Source organism: Bufo bufo, chromosome 1, assembly GCF_905171765.1.
Source record: "Bufo bufo chromosome 1, aBufBuf1.1, whole genome shotgun sequence".
Taxonomy (NCBI): domain Eukaryota; kingdom Metazoa; phylum Chordata; class Amphibia; order Anura; family Bufonidae; genus Bufo; species Bufo bufo.
Window position 1 is genome coordinate 179,236,973 of NC_053389.1, and position 18,185 is coordinate 179,255,157.

At 40.0% G+C, this 18,185-nt stretch overlaps 1 protein-coding gene across 1 annotated transcript in view; it reads right to left on the bottom strand.

The window, feature by feature from the left end:
* Nucleotides 1-15,292, bottom strand: part of LOC121001602 — a 98,627-nt gene extending 83,335 nt beyond the window's left edge. The window contains exon 1 of the mRNA XM_040432765.1: nucleotides 15,170-15,292. Within this exon, the coding sequence (XP_040288699.1) occupies nucleotides 15,170-15,200 (31 nt within the window). The 5' untranslated portion in view covers nucleotides 15,201-15,292. The remainder of the gene's footprint in view (nucleotides 1-15,169) is intronic.
* Between the last annotated feature and the right edge of the window lie 2,893 nt (nucleotides 15,293-18,185).

Consider the following 18,185-nt stretch of genomic DNA (forward strand, 5'->3'; position numbering starts at 1 on the left):
CCTGTCACTATGAAATGCAATGCAATCGGCAGCAGCAGATGATAGAGCAGAAGAAGCTGACCAGAATGATATACAGTTTTGAGGGAAAAGATTCATTAAACCTTGTAACGAAAAACAGTTTAAGGCCTCTTTCACACGGGCGTCCTGGATTTGCTCTGGATGCGTCGCGTGTGCATTGCGGGAAAACCGCGCAAGTAGGCACTCAATTGCAGTCAGTTTTGACTGCGATTGTGTTCCGATGTTCCGTTTTTTTCCGCGTGAGTGCAATGCGTTTTGCACACGCGTGAGAAAAAACTGAATGTGGTACCCAGACACCGAACCCGAACTTCTTCACTGAAGTTCGGGTTTGGGTTAGGTGTTCTATTCATTTTATTATATTCCTTTATAACAGGAATGCTCAACCTGCGGCCCTCCAGCTGTTGCAAAACTACAACTCCCAGCATGCCTGAACAGCCTACAGCAGGGCATTGTGGGAGTTGTAGTTTTACAACAGCTGAAGGGCTGCAGGTTGAGCATGCCTGCTTTATTACATAGTTATAAAGCAAAATAATAGCATTCTTAATACAGAATGCTTACTAAAATGTGGATTGAGGGGTTAAAAAAAATGTAAAAAATTCACTCACCTTATCCAATTGATCGCGCAGCTGGCATCGTCTTCTTGCTTCTTCTTTCAGGACCTGCAAATGGACCTTTGATGACGTAAGAAATCTTCTATCTTCATTCAGCAGGACCTGCGCTGATGTCACCGCGCTCACCACGTGGTGAGCCCGATTACGTCATCATAGGTCCTTTTGCAGGTCCTAAATGAAGAAGCAAGAAAACGATGCCGGCTGCACGATCAATTGGATAAGGTGAGTTAATTTTTTATTTTTTTTTAACCCCTCAATCCACATTTTAGCGCGCATTCTGTATTAAGAATGCTATTATTTTCCCTTATAACAATGTTATAAGGGAAAATAATACAGTGAATACACTTTAATGGGGTCCAGGGTTGCTTTGATCCCTATCATCTCCTAGCAACCATGCGTGAAAATCGCACCGCAGCCCCATTCATTTCTATGGGGCCTGCTTTGTGTGAAAAACGCAGAATATAGAACATGCTCCAATTTTCACGGAATGCACAAGTGATGCATGAAAATCACAGCTCATCTGCACAGCCCCATTGAAGTGAATGGGTCCGGATTCAGTGCGGGTGCAATGCGCCTCCCTTTCCCACTGCCAATTTCTTAACCTAACCCCTTCCCTTCAGCCCATGGCCCTTAGGCTGCCCCCCTCTTGCACCTACCTGGTGCTGCCTGAGGGGATCACCACACCTGGCCTCATTGGTGGTGCACCCCTGAGTAACGCCATAATCATACCAACCCACAGAATACAGGTAACATTAATTACAGAATGCTGCACGGTGAATGGCAGAGAATTTAAAATGGAAAAAAACTAAAGACAGAATTGCTTTTTTTAATTCCCCCATAAACAGTTAAAACAATTTTACAATAAGTTATATGTTCCCCAAAATGGTGCCACTGAAATATACAACTCATACCACGAAAACAAGCCCACATACAACTATAGAAAACTAAAAAAGTTATGAATTTTTAAATGTGGAGAAAATCACTTTTCTTTAGGTATCAAACTAGTCTGTGCCATTAACCCCTTCCAGATGTGCCATTTTTCACCTTCCTGAAAATTTGCAAATCTGACGTGTCACTATGTGGTTATAACTTTAGAATGCTTTTCCATATCTGAATCTGAGATTGTTTTCTTGTGACACATCGTACTTCATGTTAGTGGTAAATTTGAGTCAGTATATTTTACATTTATTTATTTATTATTTTTTAAACTAAACCTACCAAAAATTTGGAAAGATTTACTGTTCTAAATTAGAATTTTCAGCTTTTAAGATGGATAGTGATAATTCATAAAATAGTTATTAACTTTTACTATTTGTCTACTTTATGTTGGCATCATTTTGTAAATGTCATTTGTATTGAATTATATGTTTCATATTGTATGTGAAGGTCCAAGAGAGGGCAAAATAAATGTGGCTTTTCTGGAGTTTTACAAATCTTTCTGAAACTGTTTCTATCAAAACCCACATTGCAGTACTGTATGCAGTTGGCATAATTGCAATTTATATAAACCACAAAACAAAATCAATGAATTAATGAATCAATTCAGCCACAGTTTGAACATTACTTTAATACAATGTGTGAAATACCACTTCAAGAAAAAAAAAAAAGAATATACCTGAGCTATTAACCCCATAAGGACCCTGCCATTTTTCACCTTAAGGACCAGGCCATTTTTAGCAAATCTGACATGTGTCACTTTATGTGGTAATAACTTTAAAGCGCTTTTACTTATCCAGGCCATTCCGAGATTGTTTCCTCGTCACATGTTGTACTTCATGACAGTGGTAAAATTGAGTCAAAATATTTCATTTTTATTTCTAAACAAATACCAAATTGACAAAAAAAAATTGAAAAATTAGCAAATGTACGAATTTCTATTTCTCTACTTTTATAATAGTAATACCTCAAAAAATAGTTATTACTTTACATTCCCCATATGTCTACTTCATGTTTGGATCATTTTGAAAATGACACTTTATTTTTTTGGGACGTTAGAAGGCTTCGAACTTTAGAAGCAAATCTGAAAATTTCCAAAACCCAATTTATTTCAGGACCAGTTCAGTTATGAAGTCCCTTTCTGGGGCTTACATATTAAAAACCACCCATAAATCGCCTCATTTTAGAAACTACGCCCCTCAAGGTATTCAAAACTGATTTTACAAACTTTCGTAACCCTTTAGGTGTTCCACAAGAATTAAAGGTATATGTAGATGAAATTTCAGAATTTCACTGTTTTGGTAGATATTCAATTTTTTCCAGTAACAAAGTAAGGGTTAACAGCCAAACAAAACTCAATATTTATGGCCCTGATTCGGTAGTTTACAGAAACACCCCATATGTGGTCGTAAACTGCTGTACGGGCACACGGCAGGGCACAGAAGGAAAGGAATGCCATATGGTTTTTGGAAGGCAGATTTCCCTGGGATAATTTTAGGCTGCCATGTCACGTTTGATGCACCCCTAGAGTAGAAACTCCAAATAAATGACCCCATTTTGGAAACTACGGGAGAAGGTGGCAGTTTTGTTGGTACTATTTTAGGGTACATATGATTTTTGGTTGCTCTATATTACACTTTTTATAAAGCAAGTTAACAAAAAATAGCTGTTTTGGCACCCCTTTTTTTTTATTTACAATGTTCATCTGACAGGTTATATCAAATGGTATTTTTATATAGCAGGTTGTTACAGACGCGAAAATACCAAATATTACTATTTTTTATGATTGCTTGTTTCAGATTTACATAATAAAGCATTTTTGAAATATTTAAATTATCTGTTAAACAAACTCCAGCTAGGACTGCTGTAATGCCACTGTCACAGAGGACCCCCAGAAATAGCAGATGGGTTACTGTAGGTTCTGGAAGTCTTAGAGTGGTGGATAGAAGACATGTCCCACAGTCGGTGGTTCTCCATAATTCATTTGCAGCACTCTCAGAATGTAAGGACAACATGGATATGGACTCAAGCACAGAGGGTGTGAAACCATCGACTCCTATGTCTAATGTATGCATCAAAAAAGATAAAGTGAAGTCTCAAAGGAAGCAGCTGTTGCTGGGTGATTCAATCATAAGAAGTGTGGAGCTTAAACAAAATGGTTTTGTGAGATGTCTCCCTGGGGCTACTGCTAGAAGAGATAGAAGACGTATTATTAATATTGTTGCGCAAGCAAAGCAGGAAGGGGACGTGGATGTTCTTGTCGATCTAGGGACAAATGACCTGGCTTGCAATGAAGTGTCAGAGGTGAAAAAATCTTTTATCACACTTGGTAATGACGTACAGGATTTTGCATCCACCATTTCATTTTCTGAAGTTCTGCCTGTGCATAATGTTCAGAATGATAGGCAGAGGCGCATAAAGGAGTTCAACACATGGCTTGGTAAATGGTGTCAAGAGCAAGGATTTGGCTTTGTTTCTCATGATAGCTCTACTTGGAATAGAAAGGAACTGTACAAAAAAGATGGTTTGCATCTTTCTCTCAAAGGAACAAATGTACTTAGTGAACAACTCCAAGAATTTGCGAAAGAGTATTTAAACTAGGAAGGGGTGGGGGGGGGGGGCAAAAGAGTAAAAATAAAAGAGTCCAATTGCCCCCCGAAACAATGCCAGAACAGGTCAGAAGCACAGAGGTTAAGAAATGATAAGCTCAGAGTCCTGTCTACAAATGCTCGCAGTTTAGGTAAAAAAATCAATGAACTTGGGTCAATAATGGCATCTGAGAATGTAGATTTAGTGGCTGTTACGGAGACATGGTTTAATGAAAGAAATGACTGGGACATAACCATACCAGGGTACTCTTTATACAGAAGAGACAGAGAAGGCAAGAAAGGAGGAGGAGTGGCCCTGTATGTGAAAGATAGCATTAAATCTAACCTAATACAAGTTGGTGAGGCCAACATAGAGTCAGTTTGGGTTACGTTGCAGTTTGCTAACCATGCAGTAACTCGTGTAGGTGTGATATATATAGACCACCTGGTCAAGTTAAAGAACTAGATGATCTACTAGTTGAAGAAATAGCTAAAATGACAATGAAAGGAGAAGTTATCATTATGGGAGATTTCAATCTTCCAGATATAAACTGGAAAACCAAAATAGCAAGTTCTACCAGGAGTACAGATATTCTAAATTCCCTACTGGGGTTATCTCTACAACAAGTGGTTGAGGAGCCAACCCAGAGGGAGGCCATTTTGGATTTGGTATTCACAAATGGGGATTCGGTATATGATGTCATTGTAGGCGAAACCTTGGGATCTAGTGATCACCAGTCAGTGTGGTTTAATATAAGAACTGTGAAAGAGTCCCACCACACAAAAACAAAAGTTTTAGATTTTAGAAAAACAGACTTTTCAAAAATGAAATTAGTCATAAATGAGTCCTTATCAGACTGGAACGGATTACATGGAGTCCAGGAGAAATGGGACTACTTAAAAGGTGCATTATTGAAGGCAACAGAAAATTGCATTAGACTTGTCAGTAAAAGCAAAAAAAGGAAGAGACCACTGTGGTACTCAGCAGAAGTGGCCCAAATCATTAAAAATAAAAAGCTAGCATTTTGTAATTATAAAAAAAACCAGAGCAATGAAGATAAGGAAATCTACAAGATTAGGTAGAAAGAGGCCAAGCAAGTTATAAGAACTTCTAAAGCGCAGGCAGAAGAAAAACTAGCTCAGTCTATGAAAAAAGGGGATAAGACATTCTTCAGATATATAAATAAAAAAAGGAAATTAAAACAAGGAATAACTAAATTAAAAACAAAGGACGGAAGGTATGTAGAAGAGAATAAAGGGCTAGCCGACTGCCTTAATGAATACTTCTGTTCAGTTTTTACAAAAGAAAAAGGAGAAGGACCTCCACTAGAAAGGATGACTAATAAATCGCTTGATGCATGTATCTTTACAGAGGAAGATGTTCTAAGTTTGCTGTCTAAGGTGAAGACCAATAAGTCACAGGGGCCTGATGAGATACACCCAAAATTATTAAAAGAGCTTAGTGGTGAGCTGGCAAAACCGTTAACAGATTTATTTAACCAATCATTAGTAACAGGAGTCGTCCCGGAAGATTGGAAATTGGCAAATGTCGTGCCCATTCACAAGAAAGGTAGTAGGGAGGAATCGAGCAACTATAGACCAGTGAGTCTGACATCAATAGTAGGCAAATTAATGGAAACCCTATTAAAGGATAGGATTGTGGAACATCTAAAATCCCATGGATTGCAAGATGAAAAACAACATGGGTTTACTTCAGGGAGATCATGTCAAACAAATCTTAGAGATTTTTTTGACTGGGTGACTAAAATAATAGACGGTGGAGGTGCAGTAGACATCGCATATCTAGATTTTAGTAAGGCTTTTGACACTGTCCCACATAGAAGACTTATCAATAAACTGCAGTCATTGAGCATGGACTCCCATATTGTTGAGTGGATTAGGCAGTGGCTGAGTGACAGACAACAGAGGGTTGTAGTCAATGGAGAACATTCAAAACAAGGTCATGTTACCAGTGGGGTTCCACAGGGATCTGTACTGGGACCAATTTTGTTTAATATCTTCATAAGTGATATTGCAAAAGGCCTCGATGGTAAGGTTTGTCTTTTTGCTGATGACACAAAGATATGTAACAGGGTTGATGTTCCTGGAGGGAAACGCCAAATGGAAAAGGATTTAGGAAAACTAGAAGAATGGTCAGAACTCTGGCAACTGAAATTTAATGTGGATAAGTGCAAGATAATGCACCTGGGGCGTAAAAACCCAAGGGCAGAATATAGAATAATTGACACAGTCCTGACCTTAGTATCTGAGGAAAGGGATTTAGGAGTAATTATTTCAGAAGTCTTAAAGGTGGGAAGACAATGTAATAGAGCAGCACGAAATGCCAGCAGAATGCTTGGATGTATAGGGAGAGGTATAAGCAGTAGAAAGAGTGAAGTGCTTATGCCGCTGTACAGAACACTGGTGAGACCTCACTTGGAGTATTGTGCGCAGTACTGGAGGCCATATCTCCAGAAGGATATAGATACTCTAGAGAGAGTTCAGAGAAGAGCTACTAAACTAGTACATGGATTGCAGGATAAAACTTACCAGGAAAGGTTAAAGGACCTTAATATGTATAGCTTGGAAGAAAGAAGAGACAGAGGGGATATGATAGAAACTTTTAAATACATAAAGGGAATCAACTCGGTAAAGGAGGAGAGCATATTTAAAAGAAGAAAAACTACCACAAGAGGACACAGTTTTAAATTAGAGGGGCAAAGGTTTAAAAGTAATATAAGGAAGTATTACTTTACTGAGAGAGTAGTGGATGCATGGAATAGCCTTCCTGCAGAAGTGGTAGCTGCAAATACAGTGAAGGGGTTTAAGCATGCATGGGATAGGCATAAGGCTATCCTTCATATAAGATAGGGCCAGGGGCTATTCATAGGATCCAGATATATTGGGCAGACTAGATGGGCCAAATGGTTCTTATCTGCCGACACATTCTATGTTTCTATGTTTTTTTATGTAGGGGCTCATTTTTTTTGGTATGAGTTGCCTGTTTTATGGGTACTGTTTTATGGTGCATATGACTTTTTGATCGCTTGTTATTACACTTTTTGTGGTGTAAGGTAACAAAAATTATTATTTTTTTTTTTTACTGTGCTCACCTGAGGGGTTAGTTCATGTGATATTTTTAGACAGCAGGTTCTTATGGACGTGGCAATAACTAATATGGGTATGTATACTTTTTTTATTTAAGTTTTACGCAATAACAGCATTTTTTTAACAAAAAAATCATGTTTCAGTGTCTTCATATTCTGAGAGCCCTAGTTTTAGGTAGGGTAGGTAGGGTCTAATTATTTGCGGGATGAGATGACGGTTTGTAAAATCAGAGCGTAAGGCAGCCGGCACTCCAATATTCATGCGCGGTGCATGTGTCCAGGGTCGGCGTCCCGCAGCTATACAGAGAAGAGGACTGGCACTCGCTGAAGTATATACAATACTATTTATTGCCACAGAGGACAGATAAGTGACGCGTTTCGACAAATCGAGTCTTTGTCAAACAAATTAGTATAGAGCAGACAGGATTTAAATAGCCCGCTAAATCTGGCGTCATAGGATATGACGTCAGGTAGTCAAGGCAACATATATACAAAAGAAAGTAGTGATACAGGATAACAATATAAATAGGAATACATGAGGTTACATACTAGAGGTAACAATATTAGTATAAATAGAAAAAATTAACACAATTATTTGTTATAATGCCAGTTTGTAAAATGTGAGAGTGAAACTGGATCGCACATTCTCAATACTATGCTTTTATCTAATAACTGCTTCTCAGCATACTTAATAACGCTTCTCAGCGAAATTTGTTGTATACCTACCCCTATTTTGCATACTGTACGTGAGGCATTAGTATACAATTTTATCAAAAAGCATATGCCCACTCACAAGGTTGCCTCCTTGAGTGGGAACCTACTCTAAATTTGGCGCGGCGACCACCGGCAATGCAGCACCGCATTAACAGGCAGCGGCACCCATCAGCCAAACAGCGCCTCCGCTATCTGGCAAAGCCACCTTAGCACTGGGCCCCACCAACCCACTAGCACAGCACCAAAGCAACAATGTCCGGTGCACAGCACTGCACCATGTGAACAGTTGTCAAAGCTCACCTTATCACATGTTCTCAGAAACTCCAACTGAGAGGTGGTAGGAATTTATACACCCTTAGGGCTTGTTCACAGGAACGTATGTGTTCCATTCCGTGCATTGGGCAATGCAATTTGTGGTCCCCAATGCACGGAGAATGTTCGTGCAGGCTCCGGGACGGATCCAGACCCATTGAACTTTGAATAGGTCCGCATCCTTCCGTTCTGCAAAAAGACAGAGAAAGTTCTATATTTTTGCGGAATGGAAGTACGGAACGGAACCCCATGGAAGCACTCCGTATTGCTTCATTAGCGTTCCATTCCTTGTATCCGTTTCACACCGTTCCGCATCTCTGGATTTGCGGACCCATTGAAGTGAATAGGTCCGCATCCGTGATGCGGAATGCACACGGAATGGTGTCCGTGTACAGCGGATTTGCATATGCGGTCCGCAATACAGAAACGGAACACATACGTTCGTGTGAACGAGCCCTTATGCAGACTCCTGCTAATTAAAATCACCTGGGCTGAATAAAGAGGGGAGCTAATACCAGAGGGGAAAAAAAGGAGAGATTCTACAAAACATGTAAAATGTGAGAGTGAAACTGGATCGCACATCCTCAGTACTATGCTTCTATCTAATAACTGCTTCTCAGCACAATTTTTCATATACCTACCCCTATGTTGCATACTGTACATGAGGCATTAGTATACAATTTGATCAAAAAGCATAGGCCCACTCCCCACAACAAGGTAGCCTCCTTGAGTGGGATTCTACTCTAAATTTGGCACGGCGACCACCGGCGCCGCAGCACTGCACTAACAGGTTGCGGTACCCAGCAGCCAAACAGCGCCCCCGCTGTCTGGCAAAGCCACCCTGGCACTGGGCCCCGCCAGCACAGCACCAAAGCAACAATGGTTACCGCACAGCACCGCACCATGTGAACAGTTGTGAAAGCTTATCACATGCTCTCAGGAACTCCAACTGAGAGGTGGCAGGAATTTATACACCCTTAGGGCTTGTTCACACAACTGTGTAAAGCCTGTGCCCGTGCTGTGGACCACAAATTGCAGTCCGCAATGCAGGAGCACCAACCGTGGCCCAGCTGCATGGGGATCAAGTGAATGGGTCAACGATCCGTCCGTTCGGCAAAAATATAGAGCAAGTTCTATCTTTTTGCGGTGCGGAGGCACGGAACGGAACCCCAGGAAGCACTCCGGAGTGCTTACGTAGTGTTCTGTTCCGTGCTTCCATTCCGCACCATTCCACATCTCCGGATTTGCAGACCCATTCAAGTGAATGCACACAGAACTGTGCCCATATATTGCGGATCCGCAAATGAGGTCCGCAAAATGGCAACGGGAAGCACACGTTCGTGTGAATGAGCCCTTATGCAGACTCCTGCTAATTAAAATCACCTGGGATGATGGTTTGAATGGTGTGATTTTGGGGGTGCGTATGACTTTTTGATCACTTGCTATTACACTATTTGTGATGTAAGGTGACAAAAAAATGGCTTTTTGACAGTTTTTATTTTTTACGGTGTACACCTGTGGGGTTACATCATGTAATATTTTTATAGAGCAAGTCCTTATGGACGTGGCAATACCTAATATGTATACTTTTGTTTTTTAATTTATTTAAGTTTTACACAATAATATTGTTTTTTAAACCCCCAAAAAATCATGTTTTAGTGTCTCCATAGTCTCAGAGACATAGTTTACTTTTATTTTTTGGGCAATTGTCTTAGGTAGGGTATAATTTTTGTGGGGTGAGAAGACTGTTTGATTGGCACTATTTTGGCGCTCATATGACTTTTTAATCGTTTGCTATTACACTTTTTGTTATGTAAGGTGACAAAAAATGGCTTTTTTGACACAGTTTTTATTTTATCTGTTTTACTGTGTTCACCTGAGGGATTAGGCTAAATGGTATTTTTATAGAGCAGGTTCTTACGGACGCGGCGATACCTAAAATGTCAATTTTTTAAATTTATTTATTATTTTTTTTTTTACATTTAACACAATAAAAGCATTTTTGAAACAAAAAAATCATGTTTTAGTGTCTCCATAGTCAATTTTTTTTTTTTTGGGCGATTGTATTAGGTAGAGGCTTATTTTTTGCGGGATGATGTGATGGTTAGATTGATACTATTTTGGGGGGGCATACGCCTTTTATGATCGCTTGGTGTTGCACTTTTAGTGATGTAAGGTGACAAAAAAGTTTTTTTTAGCACAGTATTTATTTTATTTTTTTGACGGTGTTCATCTGAGGGGTTAGGTCATGTGATAGTTTTATAATGCCGGGCGATATGGACGCGTAGATTTCTACATTTATCGCTGTAAGTTTTGAATATATGCCGTGGGCTTTTTTATTTTAATTCAATTTTTATATATGAGAACATTTTGTGATTTTTATTAATTTGCATTCGGGAAACCCGGAAATTACATGTTATTTTAAACTCATGTGATCAGGGATTATTTAAATCAGAGTTCGGGTGGATTTGAATGTGACACCCCAGATGAAGCGAAGGCGAAACCCGGGTCGGGCAAGTTTACACGCTATATGCAAGTTGTCTTATTGTAAGCACAATAAATTATACCTTTTTAAAGATGATTTGGGTAATGCACTATGATCTGTTCCTCTTGAAGGAAGTCGCTTTGCTGGTTGATATCAAGACCATATACCGGGGATGCATCTGTGAAGCTGTGAAATCTCTGTGAAGACTGCCTGTTTGTGAAAAAAAACTCCCCATTGCAGTTTAGCCCGGACCCATATGTATGTACTCTTTTGATTTTATTGGAGAAGGGACTTACTCCGAATTTTGGGACTGCTGCTCATTTTATATTCCTGGGATCACACAGAAATTGTATTTGTGTCTTTATGGATGCGTAGATACCTAATATGTCTACTTTTCCCTTTTTCACATTTTTTTTTAACTTCATTTTGGAAAAAGGACGCTTTTTTTTTCACTTGAAACTTTTAATTTTTTTTGTCCCACTCTGGGATTTCAACTTTTGGGGGTCTGATCCCCTTTACAATGCATTACAATACTTCTGTATTGTAATGCATTGTCTGTAAGTGTATTACCAGTATAAGGTAAGGCATCGGGCTGCCCTCCCTGCCATCAGGTCCTTGTCACAGCAGCGCGGGGACCTGATGGCAGCTCCCTCCCTCCCCATACATCACAAATGCCGCGGTCAGCGCTGAACGCGGCTGTGCAAGGATTAATGCGACGACATCGGTGTTTTCATCAATGCCGGCGCATACAGGAGGGGTCCGGCTATTAGTGACTGATCCCTGCCACTGATCCTGCACCCGCCTGATCACCATGAAGTACATGTACGTCACTAGTCTTTAAGTTCCGGCCAGATATGACGTACATGTATGTCATGGGTCCTTATGGGGTTAATATGTCACGTTATTTATCCCAGCATTAGAAATGCTGTAGAAAAAATCCTAATGCCAGAACTTGAAATTTTCGATCACCTCCATTTCACAAAAAACTTAGTTAAAATTATGGAAAAGTATTATTTTTATGTCAATTAAAACCAGATGGTGACACACATCCTTTTTTTTTCTAATTTGATTTTATTCTAATCCATAGATTTTTATTCTATTTACTGACCATGATTGACAAAATTTAGGTGCCGTATATGCTTTACAGCAGCCACCGTGAACCATAGTTATAATAGTCTTGAGGGGATTCTGGAGTCTGGAAAGGACTTCTATGTGAGAGTTTTCTAGACATAATCTGCAACCTGTGCAGAGGTCATTGTGCAGAGAGGTGGAGTAAATAAGTTGTGACCATCATCTATTGTGAAAACGGGGTCCTATGTCATCTATATGTGTATTATCTGTCATTGTAATCCTGCCTTTGATGATAATAAAATTAATGCTATAAAGTCATCTCTACAGAACAGGAAGCATTGACTAATTATCTTGCTTAGTGGCCATTGAAAAAATAGCAGGGTTATATTATTTTTATATATATATATATATATATATATATACACTTACCTAAAGAATTATTAGGAACACCTGTTCTATTTCTCATTAATGCAATAATCTAGTCAACCAATCACATGGCAGTTGCTTCAATGCATTTAGGGGGGTGGTCCTGGTCAAGACAATCTCCTGAACTCCAAACTGAATGTCAGAATGGGAAAGAAAGGTGATTTAAGCAATTTTGAGCGTGGCATGGTTGTTGGTGCCAGACAGGCCGGTCTGAGTATTTCACAATCTGCTCAGTTACTGGGATTTTCACGCACAACCATTTCTAGGGTTTACAAAGAATGGTGTGAAAAGGGAAAAACATCCCTTAAGGCAGTTCTGAAGGCAAAAGGGGGTCCAATACCGTATTAATATGGTGTTCCTAATAATTCTTTAGGTGAGTGTATATATATATATATATATATATAATTAGAGATGAGCGAATCGAATCCCACAAAGTGGAATTTGATCCGAATTTCAGGATAAATTCGATTTGCCTCAAAGCCGAATTTCCTTGTGCTACGTGTCAGCGAATCGATTTAACCTGGAATAGTGTAAAAAATTAAAAAAATTCAAACTTGCCTCCTCCATTTGCTAACGACGGGCCTCCATCTTGATTGAAGATCTCGGCCAAAATCCCATGCGTGGTGACGTATGACATGACCACACCGGCCGGCGTGATGACATAATCTTCAGCCGCGCGAGATTTCACTCCAGATTTTCAAGCAAGATGGCGGCGGCTGGCCCGTGTATGAACGCGGCATCTGAGGGGTACAATGACGGGGGCGGCAGCTCCCTGTAATTGCAACTGCTGCTAACAAAAAAATGCGTTTCGTGACAAAGTAATTCGTCCCAAAGTACATTTTTTTGTAAAATTCGGCGAATCAGCCGAATCGATCTTTTCAATTATTCGCTCATCTCTAAGATATATATATGTATTTATATTAAATGACATGGAAAACTTTAACCCCTTAGTGGTCGGCCTGTTTTACACCTTAGTGATCATGCAATTTTTTTACATTTTTTCATTGTTTCATTCCAAAAATTATAATTTTATTGTTTTTCCATTGATGTAGCAGTGTGAGAGCTTGTTTTGTGGGACAAGTTGTAGTTTTTATTGGCACTATTTTGCTGTACATACTCATGGAGTAACTTTTATGAACCCTTTCTGTGGAGAATAATAAAAAAAAACTGCTTTTCTGCCAGCCATTGTTCACATTGCAACAGAAGTAACATGATAACTTTATTCTATGGTCAGAACAATTACGAAAATAATTCCAAGTATATGTAGATTTTTTTTACTTTTGCTAATTTTGCACAATAAAAATGGTTTTTGCCTGAACACGTCCCAATATTCTTACATCTTTTTGGTCAATATCATTACATTGATTACAATATTACCATATATTTCTATTTTATATTTTTTTTACATTTTACTACTTTTTCAGAATAAAAACTATTTTTCCACTTATTATTTCCACAAGGAGTAAAGTGTATTATGTTGTCAATAGAGAAACTGACGGGCAATCTATTAGACTGTGCCTTTGGCAGGGCCTAATAGACATTTACAGAAGACAGACCTGAGAGATTTAATTTGAAGGCCAACTACCATATAAAGGCACTGTCACCCCATGGTCGTATTCATTAGTGTCAGAGGGAGCACATTCTCTCTGAGACCACCTAGCTGTTGCGGTTGCTATTGACTGCAGGATCTATGGGGTTAAACAACTGGGATCGGAGATATGGGCACCCACTCCACCCCGCTCAGGAAACCTTTACCAGGCTAGAACCTGCACCAATGTAGAGAGGTGTATATGCTAGTTTAAAGTCTGTTAGTGACCTCTGTAAAAACACATATGGGCAGCCAGTCACTATCAAACAAAAAAATTACCAAACTTCTTAAAAGAAATATGTTTAACATGAAAACTTGATTTAAACAATAGGTCTCTTTCTCGTGGCACATTCCCTGTAAGTTCATGAGAACAGTTGAAATGAAACCAAGACTTTGTTAATGCTGCATTTGGGACATACGCTCAGCTGCACGATTAACGACTGACACTGAATGTATGTATTCAACTGTATACCTATAGGGTAGAAAATAGTACTATGTCTGCATTGACTCTCATTGTAAAACCCCCCAAAAAAAAACTGTAGTACAAATGCAAGTTGTTATGGCACATAACAGGTAGTATTTATTGTTAGGTTCCCATCTTCCCATCTTACAGAGATAGCCTTGACATTTGGCAGACGGACCCAAATTATTTTGTACAAAATGTATTTGCCAAGAATCTAAAATGTACAAAATAAGCTAGTATTAGTACTAAAAAATCTGTATATCACTGATATGTTTTTTTTGTGGAATACCCTTTTATTGAGATGGATAGTCAACTACTAAAGTATACCAATGTCTGGTTTGGTCCAGTGCTCCTGTCATATACATACTACATCACAAACATGACGTGAACGGAGAATTATTAGTCTTCGCTGGTGCAGCCAAACGTCAGTTTAGAAAGTGAGAATATGAATTATCTTAATCAGGGTTACCAACTGAAAATTAACAGATGTTACAGAAACTTCCCAGTCCACTGTGTGAAGCTGAAGGAACTTGTAATTTTACATACAGATCACAGTAAATGCTGCTTATAGATATATATCACTTATAATGTTTTTGAAAATGCCTGTGATTCTTGGCTACATTCTTCACAAAGAAAAAGAAAGCTGTGGACTCTAATCACAATGTACAAACATTGAGACACTAGAACTAAATGACAAATTCATGACTACATTGATACTTTCAGAAATTCACAACTCTACAACCCAAATACACATGCTAAGCACAAAATATAATAAATCTAATGTATACAATCTGTATGCTGCTCATTGAACATTCTTATATATCCCTTTATAAGAGAATCTTCTACTTACAGAAAATGATTGTAAAGGAATTTGAGGACATGGCAATATTCGTGTACTGCACACAGACAGCAGATCAACCCTTTGAAATCTCAGCGTTGAATTAGGGAAGTTCTTCTGAAACAAATTACAGGACTGAGTTTCCACTTCCTTTTTGGTGGCATTATGACATGTCAAAAATTCTCTGACAAAATGTTTTATGATAATGAAGTGCTATGTGTCCTTTTCACAGTTACCTGTTTCTTTAAAAGGACTAAAGTGGAAATTTACCAAGCTGGTTGTCCCAGAATTCTGTCTCAATTTCCACCAAACACTGGTGTGCATGCCTTATACAACATTTATTATATGTTTTAGACACTTCTGGAGCCTCACTAGGTATTTATTGTTATTGAATGAGGCCACACTTACACTTACTGCTTGGTTTAAATGTTACAACATGCATCAAAATTTTGGCATAAAGTAAACCATTCAATAGGTGGTGTGAGGTCAGACATACTTTAAGTGTAAGTGATATATTTGATATATCTTTAGACTGCCTACTTTGAGTCTACATGATCTAAATATTAGGTAGAATTGATAAATCTGCTTCTGAATGATTTTGCTGAGTGACTGCTTATACATGTATATATCTTACATTGTACTGTATACATGCTGTTCTGTCTTGTAGGTTGTCTAGATCAGTGGTCCTCAACCAGTTTCAGGACAATTTTCCCAGGGACCGGGTGGGGTAGGAAGGGGGCGGGGGGTTCTGTGGCAGGGCTTAGGGTTTTTATTTTTTTATTTTTCTGTTATGGCGCTCACCACATAGGATTTTTTTTTTAAATTTTAATAGTTTGGACTTTTCAGATGTGGCGATATGTAATATGTTTATTTATTTTTTGTTTTATATGTAAAATTGGGAAAGGGGGTGATTTATATTTAATAATTTTTATTTTTATTTTTATTTTTTTTACTTTTTACTTCCCCCCTTAGGGGCTAGAACCTGGGATCTTTTCATCCATTGTCCTATTCACAGTGATAGAGCTCTATTAGGGTGAATAGGACTTTACACTGTCCCTGCTGCCCTGTGCATAGTACACACAGCAGCAGCGAGATTACCATGGATTACATTGCTGGGGCTCTGATCTGAAGCTGCCACTGCCACCAATGAGGAGGAGGGGAGAGAGGACCCTGTGGCCACTGCCACCAATGATTTTAATACTGGGGGGGTGCACTGCGCCACCAATGTTTTTAATACTGGGGGGGTGCACTGCACAACCAATGATTATTAACCTTTAATACAGGCGGGTGCAGCAGAATCACATAGCTGGCACCAGACCTCTGACAGGAAGCTGCGATCAGCGGGAGTTAACCCCTCAGGTGCCGCACCCGCCTCCTGTATTTGTAGAGGACAATTCATGGGTCCATACTTTATTAACTAAGTAGCAGGACATGTGGAACGGTGCCCAGGGATCTCCCTGCACTTACTATTATAACTGTGTGCCGCTCCGTTTGCCCGCTGTGGCCCCCATTACCGTCTCCTGCTCTGTATGCTAATCACTACTATGGGAACACCAGGGAGGAGACATCAGCTTCTCTCCCTGGGCGTTCCTTCTCCCTGGCTGTAGCGCTTTCCAATCGTAGAGCAGAGAATCATAGGTGAGTTTTTTTTTTCTCCCTGGCTGTGATGCTCAGCGCAGTGATTGGACAGCGCTACAGGGAGAATGAACGCCCAGGGAGAGAAGCTGATGTCTCCTCCCTGGTGTTCTGATAGTAGTAATTAGCATACAGCGCAGGAGACGGTAAAGGGGGCCACAGCAGGAGAATGGAGCCGCGCCCAGGAATAATAGTAAGTGCAGGGAGATCCTTGGGCGCCGCTGTACATGTCCTGATACTTAGTTAATAAAGTCCAGACCCATGAAAGGAAGGAAGGAACGCTCTCCTACCTTCCCACTGTATGGCCGCCCGCTGTGTGTGATGTGCGCATTGGGCGCGCATGTGCCTGGCGTCTCCGCTCCTCTGTATTGCCACGGCCCGGGAAACAATCTTCCAGGGCCGATCCTGGGCCGCGGTTGGGGACCACTGGTCTAGATGACTAGGCTACAATATGCTGGTGCTAATGTGTGTGTGTGTGTGATACTGTGAGTATAGAAAGGAATGAGAATATTCTGTGTCAACGGTACAGGGGAGGTACGTTAGATTGACTAGCCCCAGGAAGAGCATGGCACTTGCTGGGGTCCAAGTCTGGTGATACTGATATGCTCTACCACTAACCTAACAGGAGGAGGCAGAGGTCAGACCTTAAAAGAAGATGGTTTGGTAACATGAGACGAAGTGTGGGCCAACAACAAGAGGTGTTTGACTGCAGTTTTGTGGGACAGGCTGGCACCTGGTCGATGGGAAAATGTTGATGAATGAATGTTGTAGATTGAGATGCAGGCCATTGCATAGCTGAGCAGCAGGAGGTGAATGAGTCCTGAGTCCTGAGTTGGAAGTAGTGTGACTATTATGCTATCAAGGTTTGAAGTCTGGTTCACAGAGTGGATGCTGATCTAATAAATGACCCTTAGAGGACTGTGAAGTGATAGAGTTGTGCTGTGTAGGAAGTCAGCCTGCATGTGTTTTGTGTGGACTGCAGTCTAGATTGTGATGACTGCGGTAATGTCATGGACGTTCCCGCGACAGGTGGCAGGAGATCGGTGAGACTGGCAACACGTGGTTTGATCTGACATGTTTTCAGTTTGGATCAAATGACGTTCGTGTTGTTTCTGGTACTTGCCACACCTTCTTTCCCTAGGTGTGGTTATTAGCGGTATTTAACCTTCTCTATTTATAGTTGCTTCTCCCACAATGCTGTGTGGTTTATAGCTTCTGTTTGGACCTTTTGGATAGATTGTGGTTGGATCTCCGCTGAGTTCCTGGTGCTTCCATTGCTCCTTTTGAAGGTAAGTCTTTCCTTTCCCTTTCGTATTTTTTTGGGATTCTGTGCGTTGCATTTCACTATTGCTTGTATTAGGCCTGAAAGAGACTCCTGTTCGTCCTTCCTTTT